Consider the following 18,289-nt stretch of genomic DNA (forward strand, 5'->3'; position numbering starts at 1 on the left):
ACAAAGGAACGTTAGGGTGGCTGAAGGCCAGGATCTCGATGAGATAAACGGCTAGGCTCAACGGACTTGTCGGCAGAATAGTCTTCCATAAGGGAGGCAAGCTTATTCTGCATGTCTTGCCGTACAACCCATTTAGGATCAACGGGAATGGTTGCGGTAAGAGACGAGGGTAACGTCTGTGACTGCAAAACCTTGCCTACAAAAAGACTCTCGGAGTCTGTGTTACGCTTTTGTTTAGGCGGCGAGCAGTCTTCCGATGACTGCATAGGGTCAGAGCTGTCCTAATAGTTAAAACCAGGATGCTGGACCTGTCCTGAAAGGACTGACTTTCGCTTAAAGGGCCTCGAAACCTTGTTCCACGGTTTCTTATGCGAAAAGCCTTCGGATGACGAGGAGAAAATCGTCTCTCTCGCCTTATGGTAGGGGTGATCTTGCTAAGATACACCTGATACCATAGAGGGAACGTCTGTTCGCTGATCAAGGCCTCTCGAACCCATAAGTCGTACGACATTACTTCTCCCCTGGGCTTGGGAGCTTGCAAGAGGTCCCGGACTAGGCGAACGACAGGCACGAACAGAAGAACCCTCGGTCGCAACACTGATAACACTTTGCGCAATATCCCTTTATCACTACGATTTTCTGTTTTGCACTTATTTCACTGAAATCGAATTTTTTAACAATTCACATTAGGTATGAATAAAACTGATTTCTACCTGAAGCACGCAATTCTACCCTCATCAAAAGGTTGTAATTGCGAAATCAATCGTATAATGTAAGCACATTAATACCAGCAAAAAACAGTAAACATATTTTAAGATAAAAAAATCAGTGGCTGGGGAAGAGACTAAACACTAGTTCATTCAAAACTACGTTTTCAATCTCTCACCGTACAGTGCCTTGGGACGAGAATAAAAAACTAAAAAACGTTTTATCCTTTCTCCCCGTACAGAGACTAGGGACGAGAGTAACTCGAGAACAACGTTACTCGCTTGGGACGAGATAAAGATCGGAACGTTCTCTCTCCTCTCTCTCTCTCCGTCTCTATCTCTCTCTCTCTCTCTCTCTCTTGATTTCGCACCGAAGAGAAGAGCCCACTTACCTTTCGTCAATAAACAGGTTATTTGACTAAAGGAAAAAACTGAAAGGTTTTTCAATTAAAAGTTCCTTTAAAATAGTCTTTAAAACATTTAAGCTTTGAAAGAAAAAAGAACAAAACGTCAGAATCGATTCACTCTTTCTGCAAAGTGAAACCGTGATACTCTCTCTCTCTATCGTAACGATAGAGCGCAAACTGCGTAGCATAAATAAACTAAACGTTAGTTCATCTTTGAAACAGTACGAAGACTATTCAAAGAAAAAAAAACTATCATAAAATATTTACTAAAAATATTTAATTTAATAAGTTTTAAATCATTAGCTCTGTAAAAGTTATTTACGATTGAAAAGGGCTCAACGTTGTTTAACTTCGGTTTCCAAGTTAGGACTGCCTACTCTCAGGAAAGGTCGCATATAAACAAATCATTAAAATTTATTTTGATGTTTATTATAAATGGAAAGCTAATCGAAGAGGCCTAATAAAGGCGGTTGAGATATAAAATATATAGAGGAAAATCTATAATTAATTTATAACGTGATAAGATAATTGCTAAAAGCCTAAAACACACTTCCGTCTAAGGGAAGGGTCGGCCATTTAAAAGTCAAAGAAAGTCCATACTCTCTCTCTTGTCATCAAAAATTAAATCTATCCAAAAACGAGTTCAAGATTTAAGATGAAGATAAAACACCTGCACTGCGAAAGCTCAAACCAAAATGAAGTACTTCACCAAATATGTTGAGAAAACTCCAGGTTCTACAGCGAGTATTGATACGTCTTGTCGTCAACGTCGACAGAGAAGAATTGAAGGGTTTGTTTACATGCAAGAGTGGTATCTGGCCGATAGTGGCGCTGGTGGGCACACCCGCAACCTTCATAGCGATCGCTCGCGAGTTTTTGAGTGTGTTTTCTGTCGAGCCGCAGAGTTGCAGATATTATATATTCACCGGCTAAGTTAAATATTTAAAAATTATATTTCAAATACTTCGACACCTTTGCTTACTGTTGGTATTCTTTTTTTAACTGCTAATATAAAAGAATGTTGCTTTGAAAATTTTTCTTGCAGTTTTTGCCATATCACAAAATGGAAGCCGATGTGGCAAATACTTAACTGTGACCACGGACAAATTAAGTAAAATTATTCAATCCTTTCTTATCAACAAATACAAAACTATAGCCTGAAGAAAAGATTTACAGATATTTTCATGCTAATCATTATGGCAGCATTAACAGACTTACTAAATGGAAAGATTTATCAGATGCCCCTCAACTCACAAACATTCTGAGATACAAACAAATAAAACTGAAATTATACATACATACATACATACATACATATACCAAGGCACTTCCCCCCAATTTTGGGGGGTAGCCGACATCAACAAATGAAACAAAACAAAAAGGGGACCTCTACTCTCTACGTTCCTCCCAGCCTGACAAGGGACTCAACCGAGTTCAGCTGGTACTGCTAGGGTGTCACAGCCCACCCTCCCACATTATCCACCACAGATGAAGCTTCATAATGCTGAATCCCTTGCTGCTGCTACCTCCGCGGTCATCTAAGGCACCGGAGGAAGCAGCAGGGCCTACCGGAACTGCGTCACAATCGCTTGCCATTCATTCCTATTTCTAGCACGCTCTCTTGCCTCTCTCATATCTATCCTCCTATCACCCAGAGCTTTCTTCACTCCATCCATCCACCCAAACCTTGGCCTTCCTCTTGTACTTCTCCCATCAACTCTCGCATTCATCACCTTCTTTAGCAGACAGCCATTTTCCATTCTCTCAACATGGCCAAACCACCTCAACACATTCATATCCACTCTAGCTGCTAACTCATTTCTTACACCCGTTCTCACCCTCACACTTCGTTCCTGACCCTATCTACTCGAGATACACCTCAAATATTGTATCGAAAGGACATAATGAAATACATGTAAAACAGTAATATATAACTTGTTCCACGGTTTCTTATGCAAAAAGCCTTCGGATGACGAGGAGAAAATCGTCTCTCTCGCCTTATGGTAGGGGTGATCTTGGTAAGATACACCCGATACTATAGAGGGAACGTCTGTTCGCTGATCAAGGCCTCTCGAACCCATAAATTGTACGACATTACTTCTCCCCTGGGCTTGGGAGCTTGCAAGAGGTCCCGGACTAGGCGAACGACAGGCACGAACAGACGAACCCTCGGTCGCAACACTGATAACACTTTGCGCAATATCACTTTATCACTACGATTTTCTGTTTTGCACTTATTTCACTGAAATCGAATTTTTTAACAATTCACATAGGTATGAATAAAACTGATTTCTACCTGAAGCACGCAATTCTACCCTCATCAAAAGGTTGTAATTGCGAAATCAGTCGTATAATGTAAGCACATTAATACCAGCAAAAAACAGTAAACATATTTTAAGATAAAAAAAATAATTCAGTGGCTGGGGAAGAGACTAAACACTAGTTCATTCAAAACTACGTTTTCAATCTCTCACCGTACATGCCTTGGGACGAGAATAAAAAACTAAAAACGTTTTATCCTTTCTCCCCGTACAGAGACTAGGGACGAGAGTAACTCGAGAACAACGTTACCCGCTTGGGACGAGATAAAGATCGGAACGTTTTCTCTCCTCTCTCTCCCTCCGTCTCTGTCTGTCTCTCTCTCTCTCTCTCTCTCTCTCTCTCTCTCTCTCTCTCTCGATTTCGCACCTAAGAGAAGAGCCCACTTACGTTTCGTCAAAAAAACAGGTTATTTGACCAAAGGAAAAAACTGAAAGGTTTTTCAATTAAAAAGTTCCTTTAAAATAGAATTTAAAACATTTAAGCTTTGAAAGAAGAATGAACAAAACGTCAGAATCGATTTACTCTTTCTGCAAAGTGAAACCGTGATACTCTCTCTCTCTATCGTAACGATAGAGCGCAAACTGCGTAGCATAAATAAACTAAACGTTAGTTCATCTTTGAAACAGTACGAAGACTATTCAAAGAAAATCTTTCATAAAATATCTATTAAAAAATATTCATTTAATAAGTTTTAAATCATTAGCTCTGTAAAAGCTATTTACGATTGAAAGGGCTCAAAGTTGTTTAACTTCGGTTTCCAAGTTAGGACCGCCTACTCTCAGGAAAGGTCGCATATAAACAAATCATTAAAATTTATTTTGATGTTTATTATAAATGGAAAGCTAATCGAAGAGGCCTAATAAAGGCGGTTGAGATATAAAATATATAGAGGAAAATCTATAATTAATTTATAACGTGCTAAGATAATTGCTAAAAGCCTAAACACACTTCCGTACTGAGGGAAGGGTCGGCCATTTAAAAGTCAAGGAAAGTCCAAAAAACAATCCAAAGTCATCAAAAATTAAATCTATCCAAAAACGAGTTCAAGATTTAAGTTGAAGATAAAACACCTGTACTGCGAAAGCTCAAACCAAAATGAAGTACTTCACCAAATATGTTAAGAAAACTCCAGGTTCTACAGCGAGTATGAATACGTCTTGTCGTCAACGTCGACAGAGAAGAATTGAAGGTTTTGTTTACATACAAGAGTGGTATCTGGCCGACAGTTGGCGCTGGTGGGCACACCCGCAACCTTCATAGCGATCACTCGCGAGTTTTTTGAGTGTGTTTTCTGTCGAGCCGCAGAGTTGCAGCTATTATATATTCACCGGCTAAGTTAAATATTTAAAAAGCACTCGATAACAATGGCCAAATAACTTACATGCTTCCAGGAGCTTCGGCTGCATAGGCAACAGCTGGATCCAGGTGAATCTTGACTGGCCGTCCATGTAACTGAATAAACTGTGTTGGATCCTGCTTCTGCAATAATATATTAGATAATAAAGACAGTAACAAAAATCAATCCCTAATTAAATTTGTAAAGGATGAAGTTTTAGTCTGTATACAGGACTGCACAGTACTATTCTTCTAGATATGTTTAAGTTCAACCTCCTCTTTTAACCCTTTTACCCCCAAAAGACGTACTGGTACGTTTCACAAAAAGCCATCCCTTTACCCCCATGGACGTACCGGTACGTCCTTGCAAAAAAATGCTATAATTTTTTTTTTTTTTCATATTTTTGATACTTTTTTGAGAAAATTCAGGCATTTTCCAATTTTCCAAGAGAATGAGACCAACCTGACCTCTCTATGACAAAAATTAATCCTGTTAGAGCAATTTAAATAAAATATACTGCAAGTTGTGCTGGGAAAAAAATAACCCCTCGGGGTTAAGGGTTGAAAATTTCCAAATAGCCTGGGGGTAAAAGGGTTAACATCTATAACTATAGTAATACAAACCAATCAAGATCAATCCAATCAAATATAGTAAGTTTCATAACAATCATATAATACTGTGTGGTACTGTACTTCTAATCATATTTAAGTTTTATCCATTCTTGATAACATACGAAATAAAAAAGTTTTTACATTCTTGAAACAATAGAAAAGGAATATTTTGGTTATAAAAATTCATACTAAATTTGTAAACAAAATAAACTAAATAAATTTTTATCAAATTCATCATAGTGTTCCAGTTAATACAAAATTCTTTAGTTGTAAACATACTATACAGTATATACTGTACTGTAAATATGTATGATAAAGCAAGCAATACAGTTTATGTAAATAACATCATCTACGTTATTTATAACCATTCATAGTCTTGTCCAGTACAAAATTTACGTAAGGTATCATTAATTTGAATAAATCAGTTAAGTGTTACTGTAATTATCTAACACATCTAGAACTTCTGATGAATGTGGAATTCCAACGAAAGTTAAATTGACATTCTATGTTATAGGAATCTCAATTAATACTCTGAAACAATTAAAAATATGCCATATTTAGAACAGGAAAATATTATTTAAAAATATTCTGAATTAAAGGCATTCCAGATCATATGGAATCTAGCTGCATACATACAACACTCAGCTTACTAGTTTAGCACTAAAGAGCAGCTCTAAAAGAATGAAACTTACCAGGAAACAAAACCGAGGGTTGTGAACGGGTGATTTTCCCATAACAAGAACATTCTACACGATTGATCAACTCCCTTCCCAAGGCAAAGTTATGAACTTGTACTTCTGACCAAAGGAAACACAATCAACCAAAAACTTACAATTTTTTCATAGTATTCTCGTCTCCTTTCGGCTCGCCGCTTATAATCTACGAGCATGCCCCGTATCTTCCTCTCTTGCTTTCTCGCCTCGTGCCACATTGTGTCTGGCATCTAGAAGACCTGGAAATAGAATTAACAAAGTTGAATAAAAATCTACTCCAGTCTTACTTTTATGGTCAGTCTCCATGAATGGAATTATTTTCCAAGTCAATATTTTGAAATTCATTTAAAAAAAAAGTACAGTAAAGGAATTGTTATTGAGCATATCTATCTCTTCAGGAGAATCAATGATTGATGCTTTCAGCAACCATAAAAAAAAGAAAAAAACTAGAGCAGCAACTCCTCTCGCTAAAGAGGAATGACATTGCACCTCTGAGCGAGTTAGCAATCCACATGATTATCAGACAATTTAAAAGCTCCACGCCATGGTTCATCAAATGCATCCACTTAGAGAACACATGAGAAAGAAAGTAAATAAAGTCAAATATCTTTATAATTATTGAATTTAAAATGTGTACATAGAAAAAACTGTCTCAAACCTCATTAAATTATTTGTAACCTATAGTCAACATCATATGAAATACTTCTCAGGTACTACAGGTAAATATTTACTTCACCAGTAACCATAAACATCACTACCACACATTCCTTAACCTGACCTAGGGTTGCCACCCATAAGTAAAATTCAGATTTGTTCTGCATTAGAGTGAGAAGTTGCATTCTATAGAGAACCAACAGAGAACATCATTTGTTCTGTATTTGGTTGTCTAAACATCATCATCTCCTCCTCCTACATCTATTGACGCAAAGGGCCTCGGTTATATTTCGCCAGTCATTTATCTAGAGCTTTTAAATCAATAATTCTCCATTCAGCATCATCTACTTCACGCTTCATAGTCCTCAGCCATGTAGGCTTGGGTCTCCCAACTCTTCTAGTACCTTGTGGAGCCCCGTTGAGAGTTTGGTGAACTAATCTCTCTTGGGGAGTGCGAAGAGTATGACCAAACCATCTCCATCTACCCCTCACCATGATCTCATCTATTATTCAAAATTTACAAAAGCTTATTTTTCACTCAATCTTCCCGGACTGCAAAATTATGCATTGTCAATACAGTAGTTGCCTTCCAACCAAGTGACCTCATTAACATGTTGTCTGTACTGTCTTACATAATGAGAGCTTCATGCAAAGCCAGCGGACCGACTCCATCAAGCTCACCTATTCCAAACTTGAACAGAGTTGTGCTGACTTTTTGAAACCCGCCGAGAAGGATAAAACTTTAATTCTCTCAATAAGGAACAATACAATATATTCATGGAAAAAGTGGGAAGATGATATTCAAAGTCTATTTTACTAATTCACTAAAAATGGTCCCATGTTATTTTCCAATAACTATTATAGTTTAGCAGCAGATATAAATCCTACATTCTATTTTGCATCAAACTAAAAGAATAAAATAAACTTGATAGTATACATATATTATTTCAATGTCTATGTCACAGCTTGTCATTTAGTTTTGAATTTCTAATGACTTGTCAGCTCACTTCACTGACAACTTGAGAAGTGATCTTACAGTCCCCATCAAATATGAAATATGTCCTTAGAATGCCCTAGAAATGGGACATTTGAAAATTTGCGGCTAATGTAGTTTATTGGGACAGGGTAAACTAAGAATAGGTAGTCTAAGGGGGGGGGGGGGGGTCCTCATGCTCCACTGGTAGGTAAAAATATGGATCCTAGGTTAGGTTAAGTAGGGAACCCTAAGTTAGGCGGTGTTCTCGTGTTTGTAAAGTGTGTTTTTGGTCTGTCCCAATAAACTGCAAAGGCTCCCTCTGTTTGACATTATATTTCCTCCTTATGCTACTATTATACATTTGGGCTGTATGTATGATAGCAGTCCGCTGTATGCATAATGAAGGCTAACTAAGAATACAGGGCGTATGTATGAATATGGCTAACTTGGAATACGGCAGTGTAAGAGGGGTCGCAGGGGGGCATTAGCCAACCCCCTGTTAGGTAAGTAGGTAAAGACATGGCTTGTAGGTTAGGTTAAATGGGCTAAGTTTAGGTTACATTGCCCTGTAATACACTACAATAAAACCGAACTGACCGCTGATATACAAAGGCTCTGCCTCAGCTTGAGGTGGCAACCCAAAACCTAACCTAACCTAGGGTGCTGTGTCCTTTACTATGGTGGGGGAGAAACCGCATTTGGTTAACAAATCGGCATGCAAATATATTCAACAAACTACCCTTACATATATGGAAAAAACCCTATAAATAGATTAGAAACTTATTCATTCATTCTGGGTTATATGACCGGGCGTATCACCTCAGTGCGGCAGTCGCGGTATTGCCAGCTTAGGCCTACCGGTACAGACATTTTGAGGCCTACTGCAAGAAAGCAAGTCATTTACGTACCTAAAAATAACCCATATTAAATAATCAAAATGTCAAAACTATTTTTTCTATTAAAACTGATGATTCAACTACGAATAAAGGAGGCATTGCAGTATGCAGTCGAGGCCTAAAGAAAAAATCTCGCTGCAGCATTATTGTAACAATAGGATAACTGTAAATAAGCAATTACCTTTCTCTACTTGCAGGGATTTAATATCTGAACGCTAATCAGCGCATGATCTTATCTACGGACATTCACAGAAACTGGTTGTAACTGTGAAATGGTAATAAATATGACACTAAACCAAAGTGATAATGGAGTCTGCCATTTGTAGTGACACTATATTTCCACTGCTCAGAGTGATAGAGGATTTTATAGGATTTTTGTAATGATTCTCATAAGTAATACTGCAGTGACTTACGGTGATAACAAACTAATAAGAATGTGATGGTCGAAGATAATTTTCAATAAGTAAATTAATGGAAATGGTGTGATTATTATCTTTAAATAGTATATAATAGACATACAAATTGTGAGTTATGGCAAGAGATTCCTAAACAAAGACGTGAAAAAAAAAATTGTCATTGGAGATATATAAGCTAAAAGATAATTTGAATTTCTATAAATGAAGATTATGGTAGGAATTAAAAAAAAACTTATAGGGAGATTAAGAATAAATTAATTACAAACTACAGTATAAATATGCCAGGTGATAACCCAAAACATAGCTATTGAAATTAAAAGGCAAATATAACAACGGACCCTTTAAAGCTGCAAAAACCTTTAACTGTTAAGAGAAAAACAAATTTGTATGAAAGAATATAAACAAGTTGAAAAGAAACCTAGTTCAGTCAATAAAAAGAGGCAAGTGTCATTTCTTTGTGCAGTTTCGAGTGCCAGATTAGAAACAATACCCTATTTTGAGAGAGGTGTTAGCAACACAGTTTATGTGAACATATTCTGCAATGCACACACACACACACACACACACACACACACACATATATATATATATATATATATATATATATATATATATATATATATATATATATATATATATATATATATATAGATAGATAGATAGATAGATAGATTATCTACTTCGTGGTCAGAAATCTGGGTACACGAAGTAGATAATCTCACTGAGAAAGTTGACAGTCTAGTGAAGAATAATTATTTTGAACCAATTCGGTTAACACTTCAAACACTTACGGCACACAGAAATGAGAAAATGACAAATGCTGAAAAAAAAGTTAAGGGAAGAAAATCTAGTAGTAATCAGATCAACACAAGGTTTATAAAGCACTCAAAGATATACCAATTATTTATACGAGAACTACTTAAAATAGAAATGCTGTAAATTTCGCTGATGTCAGCATTTGAAACGAAGTAGTAAAGAAAACGAAGGCGGTTGTTGAACCCTAAAAAGAATTACACGCAATATAATTAGTTATGAGAAAGGATTAATGAGGTGGAATCATTTAAATATTTAGGAACTATGGTCTCTAATACAAGATCTTTATAATTTGATTTTAATGAAATATTGAAAAAGAGTAAATCAGACAATATCAAGGTTAAGTAAAATTTGGAAATCAAATCGCCCGAAATTATAAATAAAAATCAGGCTATATATAAGTTTAGTGAGATCGGTGTTACTATATGGACATGAGTTGTGGTATGACAATGAAACAATATCCAACAGAATTTGTAGATATGAAAACAAAGCTCTCAGATGGATATTGGGAGTTAAATAGCAAGACAGGATTAGGAATGAAACTATATGAGAGATTACTCGAGTGCCATATGTGGATAAGATCATAGTGAGGGGTAGATGGAGATGGTTTGGGCTTGCTCTTCGCACTCCCAAGAGAGGATAGTTCACCAAACGTTCAGCTGGGCTCCACAAGGCACTAGAAGAGTTGGAAAACCAAGGACTACATGGCTGAGGACTATGAAGCGCGAAGTAGATGATGATGACTGGAGAAGGATAGATTGAAAGCTCTAGATAGAGACGACTGGCGGAATCTACCCGAGGCCCTTTATGTCAATAGGTGTAGGAGGAGATGATGAGGAATTAGTGATCAGGAACGCTTTGATTCATAGGAACAGTTTTTGGATCATATTCAGATTGTAGAGATCATTCTTTCATTCAAGACATCTGCGTCGGGTGGGGCTACACACCCCATGATGAAATGCGATTCTGAAATGCGAAAGGCTATCCATGATAACGGCGGCAAAGCTGTTTCGATGAGCTACGTATAGCATTTTATTATTATTATTATTATTATTATTATTATTATTATTATTATTATTATTATTACTACTATTGATTATTAATTAATAATAATAATAATAATAATAATAATAATTATTATTATTATTATTATTATTATTATTATTATTATTATTATTACTTGCTGATCAACAACCCTAGTTGGAAAAGCGGGATGCTATAAGCCCAGGGGCTCCAACAAGGAAAGTAGCCCAGTGAGGAAAGGAAACAAGAAAAACTAAAATATTTTAGGAACAGTAACAACATTTAAATGAATATCTCCTTTATAACTAGAAAAAAAAACTAACAAAACAAGAGGAAGATAAATAAGATAGAACAGTGTGCCCAAGTGTACCCTCAAGTAAGATAACTCACCCAAGACAGTGAATGACCATGGTACAGAGGCTAAGACACTACCCTAGACTAGAGAACAATGGTTTGATTTTGGAGTTTCCTTCTCCTAGAAGAGCTGCTTACCATAGCTAAAGAGTCTCTTCTACCCTTACCAAGAGGAAAGTAGCCACTGAACAATTGCAATGCAGTAGTTAACCCCTTGGGTGAAGAAGAATTGTTTGGTAATAGTGTTATCAGGGGTATGAGGTCAGAGTAAAATATGTAAAGAATTGGCCAGACTGTTCGGTGTGTGTGTGTGTGTGTGTGTGTGTGTGTGTGTGTGTGTGTGTGTGTGTGTGTGTGTGTGTGTGTGTGTGTGTGTGTGTGTGTAAGCAAAAGGAAAAGGAACCATGAATAGAGAGAAGGATCCAATATAGTATTGATTGGCCAGTCAAAACTCTCTAGCGGTAGTATCTCAACGGATGGTTGGTACCCTGGCCAACCTACTACCTACAAATATTGCACCATATATATATATATATATATATATATATATATATATATATATATATATATATGTGTGTGTGTGTGTGTGTGTGTGTATGTGTGTTTGTGTCTTGTTTTTCTTCATCTTGTTTTGTTAAAGACTTATTAGATTATATAGGAAATATTTATTTTAATGTTGTTACCCTTCTTAAAAATTTTATTTTTCCTTGTTTCATTTCCTCGCTGAACTATTTTCCCCGTTGGAGCCCCTGGGGTTATAGCATCCTGCTTTTCCAACTAGGGTTGTAGCTTAGCAAGTAATAATAATATATATATATATATATATATATATATATATATATATATATATATATATATATATATATATATATATATATATATATATATATATATACTAATGTAATATGAATCGTTGGATATCACCTTAGATTGATTGATTGATTGATTGAATATAAAATTTAGGCCTTAAGCCAAACACTGGGGTATCAAAGGCCATTAAGGGCTATATAATGCAAATGAATCAATCATGCCCGTACTCTCACATTTGGTATCATTTTAACTTCTAAAACCAATCACACAACTTCCATATAATAATATCTAAATGCAAGTAAGGAGGGATTAAAAGGATTGAAGAAATAAATTAATAAAATTATATAAACCAATACTCTGCATAAATGTTTTTCAAGTTCAGGGTATTACAATTCTCCCCCAGTAAACAAAGCATTGCTTTTCTTAAGGAATAGCTGGAAGAATATTATATTCAATCAATTAGTGTGATATCCAACGATTCATATTACATTTATATATTTATTTATATATTTATTTATATATATACTGTGTATATATATATATATATATATATATATATATATATATATATATATGGTGCAATATTTGTAGGTAGAAGGTTGGTCAGGGTACCAACCACCCGTTGAGATACTACCGCTAGAGAGTTATGGGGTATTTTGACTGGCCAGACAGTACTGTGATTAGCTGTTATTACCAGGATTGACTGATCTAACTCCATCTATCACAATCTACCCAAGGTGTAACTTAATAAATTACAAAACATAATAAACAGAGGAGCAAGATTGATGCAACGCCTCCCACTTCGAGAAAGAAATATCCCTGTGTTGATTATCATTATTACCTGCTAAGCTACAACCCTAGTAGGAAAACTGGGATGTTATAAGCCCAAGGGCTCCAACAGGGAAAACAGCCCGGTGTGGAAAGGAAAAAGGGAAGACTAAAAGAGAAGCTTAAGAACAATAATAACATTAAAATAAATCTTTCATATTATTATTATTATTATTATTATTATTATTATTATTATTACTTGCTATGCTACAACCCTAGCTGGAAAACTGAGATGCTATAAGCCCAATGGCTCCAACAGGGAAAATAGCCCAGTGAGGAAAGGAAATAGGGGAAAACTACAAGAGAAGCTTAAGAACAATAATAACATTAAAATAAATCTTTCATATGATTATTATTATTATTATTATTATTATTACCTGCTAAGCTACAACCCTAGTTGGAAAACTGGGATGCTATAAGCCCAAGGGCTCCAACAGAAAATAACAGCACAGTGAGGAAAGGAAATAGGGGAAAACTACAAGAGAAGCTTAAAAACAATAATAACATTAAAATAAATCTTTCATATGATTATTATTATTATTATTATTATTATTATTACCTGCTAAGCTACAACCCTAGTTGGAAAACTGGGATGCTATAAGCCCAAGGGCTCCAACAGAGAAAACAGCCCATTGAGGAAAGGAAATAGGGGAAAACTACGAGAAGTTTAAAAACAATAATAACTTTAAAATAAATCTTTCATATATAAACCATAATAATTGAAAATAACAAGAGGATAAAAACTTCAAAATAACAAGAGGAAGAGAAACAAGAGAGTATAGTGTTTAAGATATGTACAGTGATTCATCAAGTCTGAATGTTGAGGAGGTTAAGTTTTGTCTTTGGTTAGATAAATTGCTCTTCGTCATAGATTCTTTCTAATACCTTGGTGCAATTTAGACTTCTTGATGGTATAAACTTTATGCTATAGTGCTATAATAATAGTACAATATAAGTTCAGTTTGAGATCCATTTTTTTTCTCATCAACGATTGTACAAAATATATTGCATTCATATATTGTAATTTGGGCTACAAGTGTTCTTTTGTAAATTATTGTATAGTTGTGCTCAATAAAATATCTATATATCTATCTATCTATCTACTTTCATGAGTCGTAGTGCCATAGCCTCTGTACCATGGTCTTCCACTGTTTTGGGTTAGAGTTCTCTTGCTTGAGGGTACACTCAGGCACACTATTCTATATAATTTCTCTTCCTCTTATTTTGTTAACGTTTTTATAGTTTGTATAGGAAATATTTATTTTAATGTTGTTACTGTTCTTAAAATATTTGATTTTTCTTTGTTTCCTTTCCTCACTGGGCTACTTTCCCTGCTGAGGCCCCTGGGCTTGTAGCATCCTGCTTTTCCAACTGGGGTTGTAGCTTAGCAAGTCATAATAATAATAATAATAATAATAATAATAATAATAATAATAATAATAATAATAATAATAACAAAAACTAACTTTACTTTGACGGTTGTTTTTCGGTCCCATACAGCAGGGGAACCTCACTCTCTACAGGACCTCCACTGTCGTTTTACCTTGTTCGTTCAAAGTATTCAACATTTAATATCACGTATAGCTCCCTAATTGTTAAATCGTCACTGTCGAAGGACTCACAGAATAAGAAAGTCTTCAGTTTCCTCTTGAAGACTATACACTTGCTTACCATGCTAGGCGGTATATCTTAGCAATCCATGTTTGCCAAGGGTTATATAAGCGGATGATCAACTTCGTGGAGTAACGAGAACTTTGGGTGTTGAGGAAATGGCCCCTTGAAGTCACTGGCAGCAGGGTGACGGATTGAGTTTAGGGCGATATATAAGCTGTCTCTTCGGCTTCTACTCTTGACGCCTGGCGGATGATCTTGAAACCAGTATGGAATGGCAAGGGTTAATTGCCTTAGTTAGATAGGCACTACGCAGCACAAGGAACTGGCTATCCTTTGACGAATGTAGCCAATGAATGCTCTGGGGCCCTTTGCGTCAATAGGCGTAGGAGATGATGTTACACTTGCTGCGTTTCAATGTCCAACTAAGGTTACAAGGTACGGAGTGGTAGGCGTCAGTACACCTGTAGTTATGCTATACGTGGCTGGTTTGTCCATATTATAGTATGCGAAGGCCGATGTCTGTCCGCATTCGGTTCAGCCAGGCGGTAAAGTTAAAATTAAATAATTATAAAAGACAAAACTGGGCAAGATCCAAACTGAAGATATGTTTTGATTAATATTTTAACACATCTCCTTGATGAACAGTTTTTTTTATTACTTCAATAGACAAAAATTAGTCTTAAAAATAACGAAATAATTTTTTTTACATTAAAAACATAATATTCAATTTGATAAGTGAAAAAATTTAGGTGTATATATATATATATATATATATATATATATATATATATATATATATATATATATATATATACTAAAAATAATAAGGAGGATAAAATACTGTATAAAATTATTCGATTTGACGTCAAATATCTATAGTTTACAGCTGCATTTAAAATTAGCAGACAACAATGAATATGCAAAAAATAGGCGCTAATAATAAAATTAGCAAACTGCAAATTAAGATTGCAAAATAATTGGCACAATTTGCAAGTGGAGTTAATTTCCCGTAGACTATTATTCAAACAAAATTAATGTATACAATATCCATTATTATTATTATTATTATTATTATTATTATTATTATTATTATTATTACGAGTTAATCTACAACCCTAGTTGGAAAAGCATGATGTTATAAGCCCAAAGGCTCCAACAGGGAATAATAGCCTAGAGAGAAAAGGAAATGAACAAATAAACAAGAGAAGTAATGAACAATTATGATAAAATATTCTAAGAACAGTAACATCATTAAATTAGATAGTTTATATATAAACTATAAACACTGAAAAAGAAAAAAAAATAACAAGAGGAAGAGGAAAGATGATTACTCTTAATAGATTTTTCAAAATGGTGGAGGGTGATGGAAATGGAGATACAGGGAACGAGAAGGAGATGGAGACCAAAGCTAAGGCGGATGGACTATCAAGGATGACCTTCGATCAAAGGGATTAACAGGTAATGAAGAGTGGGATAAAGGTAGATGGAGAAAGCTGGTCAGAAACACCGACCGCACATAAAAGTGGGAAAAGATGCAGACAAAGAAGAAGGTGGAGTAATTTCGAAATTATTTCTAATGTGGTAGAATCTAGTGTCAAGTAGATAAAAGAAGTTAAAAAGGTTAACATTAGTAGCAACTGGCAGTGCAACTTAACTACTGAAGACCAAATGAACACAGAATGAATGGTCATAGTTCACTAGTTAAGGAACACTGTAGGCAGAAAAAATTGACACCTTTTCAATTATAGATATCACTTGGCGAAAATATTAATATAAATGAATATTTTTCTTAAAAAAACGCCCATCAAAGAAACAAAGGAAATATAAATAAATCACTATATTTCGACCAATACACATTGGCCCTCTTCAAGCTGTAAAGTAAATTATTTTTTAGACTATTGGGTCGAAATATAGTGATTTATTTATATTTCCTTTGTTTCTTTTAAGGACATTTTTTGAAGAAAAGTTATACTGTTCGATTACAGTTATATGTAAGATAAAGATTGCCAAGATAACTCGTATTGAGTATGATAATAATAGGGAAGTGGGGAATATGGGGAAAGGAAGAGTACCCCTGGATACAATCCAGTTTAGAGCTCGAAGGCAGGTACTCGGGATGGGAAAGATTAAGGAAAAAGGGAGAAAGAGAAGTACAGGAGAAGAATAAAAGAGAGGGGCAGACCCTCTTGCGATATTAGGGATTGTAATGCATATTACAGAGTTGCTTCACTGTTAAGATAAATGAATACATTACTCGTATGTCTATAATGCTGACTGATAATCATCAAAAGTTCAAACTTGCAGATATTGTTTTTATGTTGAACAGACTGATTTTAGTCTCTCTTTTTTATAGTTTAAATATGAAATATATCTTAATGTTCTTAATGCTCTTAAAATGTTTTATTTTAATTGTTCATTACTTCTCTTGTAGTTTATTTATTTCCTTGTTCCCTTTCCTCACTAGGATATTTTTCCCTGATGGAGCCCTAGGGCATATAGCATCAGGCTTTTCCAATTAGGGTTCTAACTTAGCTAACAACAACAACAACAACAACAACAATAATAATAATAATAATAATAATAATAATAATAATAATAATAATAATAATAATAATAAATCGACACTGATTAGTTCACGGAAGGAAAAATTACACGGTTGAAATTACTATGATCATTTGTTGTCTTCCCGTCATATTTCGCTCGTTAAAAAACCATAATTAATCAATTGAATTAAAATCTAAAATGCCGTTGAAGCATGCGCATCATCGTCACGTCTTACCTTTTACCTAAAAGTTATTACTTACTTTACTTTAAATTTAAGGGTTGTTACTTTAAGTGTAAGGGTTGTTTCCCTGGCCCTATCTTACATGGTAACCCTGCACTGTGGTGGCGGAGGTGGGAACGTCCCTGACAGGTGAACGCCAGACTGGGGTTCAAGTCCTATTCAAACTCGTTAGTATCTTTGGTCGCTGTAACTTCACCATCCTTGTGAGCTAAGGATGGTGGTTTAGGGGAGCCTATAGGTCTATCTGCTGAGTTATCAGCAGCCATTGCCTGGCCCTCCTTGGTCCTAGCTTGGGTGGAGAGGAGGCTTGGGCGCTGATTATATGTATATGGAATCAGTCTCTAGGGCATTGTCCTGCTCGATAGCACAATGTAACTGTCCCTTGCCTCTGCCATTCATGAGCGGCCTTTAAATCTTTAAACTACATGACATACAAGATTTGTTTGTTGCATACATTCTTAGGTACTTAAAACATATACCGCATTAATTTTCAAATTCTTCTGATCGAAGCCTTCAGAAAACAAGTCTTTAAATTCTTCTTGAAAGTCTTAACATCTTCAGTCCTTATGTCTACTGGGAGGTTGTTCTATAGACTTGAGTGGCATATTTTAAAGTTCTAGAACCGACAGTAAAGGAGGAACTTCTTGACTTCAATAACGTTTAATCATCTGTAACTATTCTCGTGTCGACACGATTCGTTGGCTGCACGATGTATAGCAATTGTGTCATATATTTTGGACGTTATGTTCTGATAACTTGACGAGTCATTACATATCTTTTACTCTTGTTTATCTTTTTAAGTTTTTATAGGTTATTAAAAGCGAAGGTGGATGGACTGTATCAAGGATGACCTTCGATCAAAGGGATTAACCGGTGATGAAGTGTGAGACAGAGGTAATTGAGAAAGCTGGTCAGAAACATCGACCCCACATAAAAGTGGGAAAAGATGTAGACAAAGAAGAAAGTTATACATGGAAGATTTATTGTTTTTACTGTTCTTAAAATATTTGATTTTAATTGTTAA

At 35.4% G+C, this 18,289-nt stretch overlaps 1 protein-coding gene across 1 annotated transcript in view; it reads right to left on the reverse strand.

Annotated features, from left to right (window-relative positions):
* The window catches only part of LOC137660210 (CLK4-associating serine/arginine rich protein-like), a 77,774-nt gene extending 68,813 nt beyond the window's left edge, over positions 1 to 8,961 (reverse strand). Inside the window, 3 exon segments of the mRNA XM_068394924.1 lie at positions 4,818 to 4,915; positions 6,216 to 6,335; positions 8,804 to 8,961. Of these exon segments, the coding sequence (XP_068251025.1) occupies positions 4,818 to 4,915; positions 6,216 to 6,326 (209 nt within the window). The 5' untranslated portion in view covers positions 6,327 to 6,335; positions 8,804 to 8,961.
* Between the last annotated feature and the right edge of the window lie 9,328 nt (positions 8,962 to 18,289).

The sequence above is a fragment of the Palaemon carinicauda genome, chromosome 20 (assembly GCF_036898095.1).
Source record: "Palaemon carinicauda isolate YSFRI2023 chromosome 20, ASM3689809v2, whole genome shotgun sequence".
In the NCBI taxonomy this organism is placed as follows: domain Eukaryota; kingdom Metazoa; phylum Arthropoda; class Malacostraca; order Decapoda; family Palaemonidae; genus Palaemon; species Palaemon carinicauda.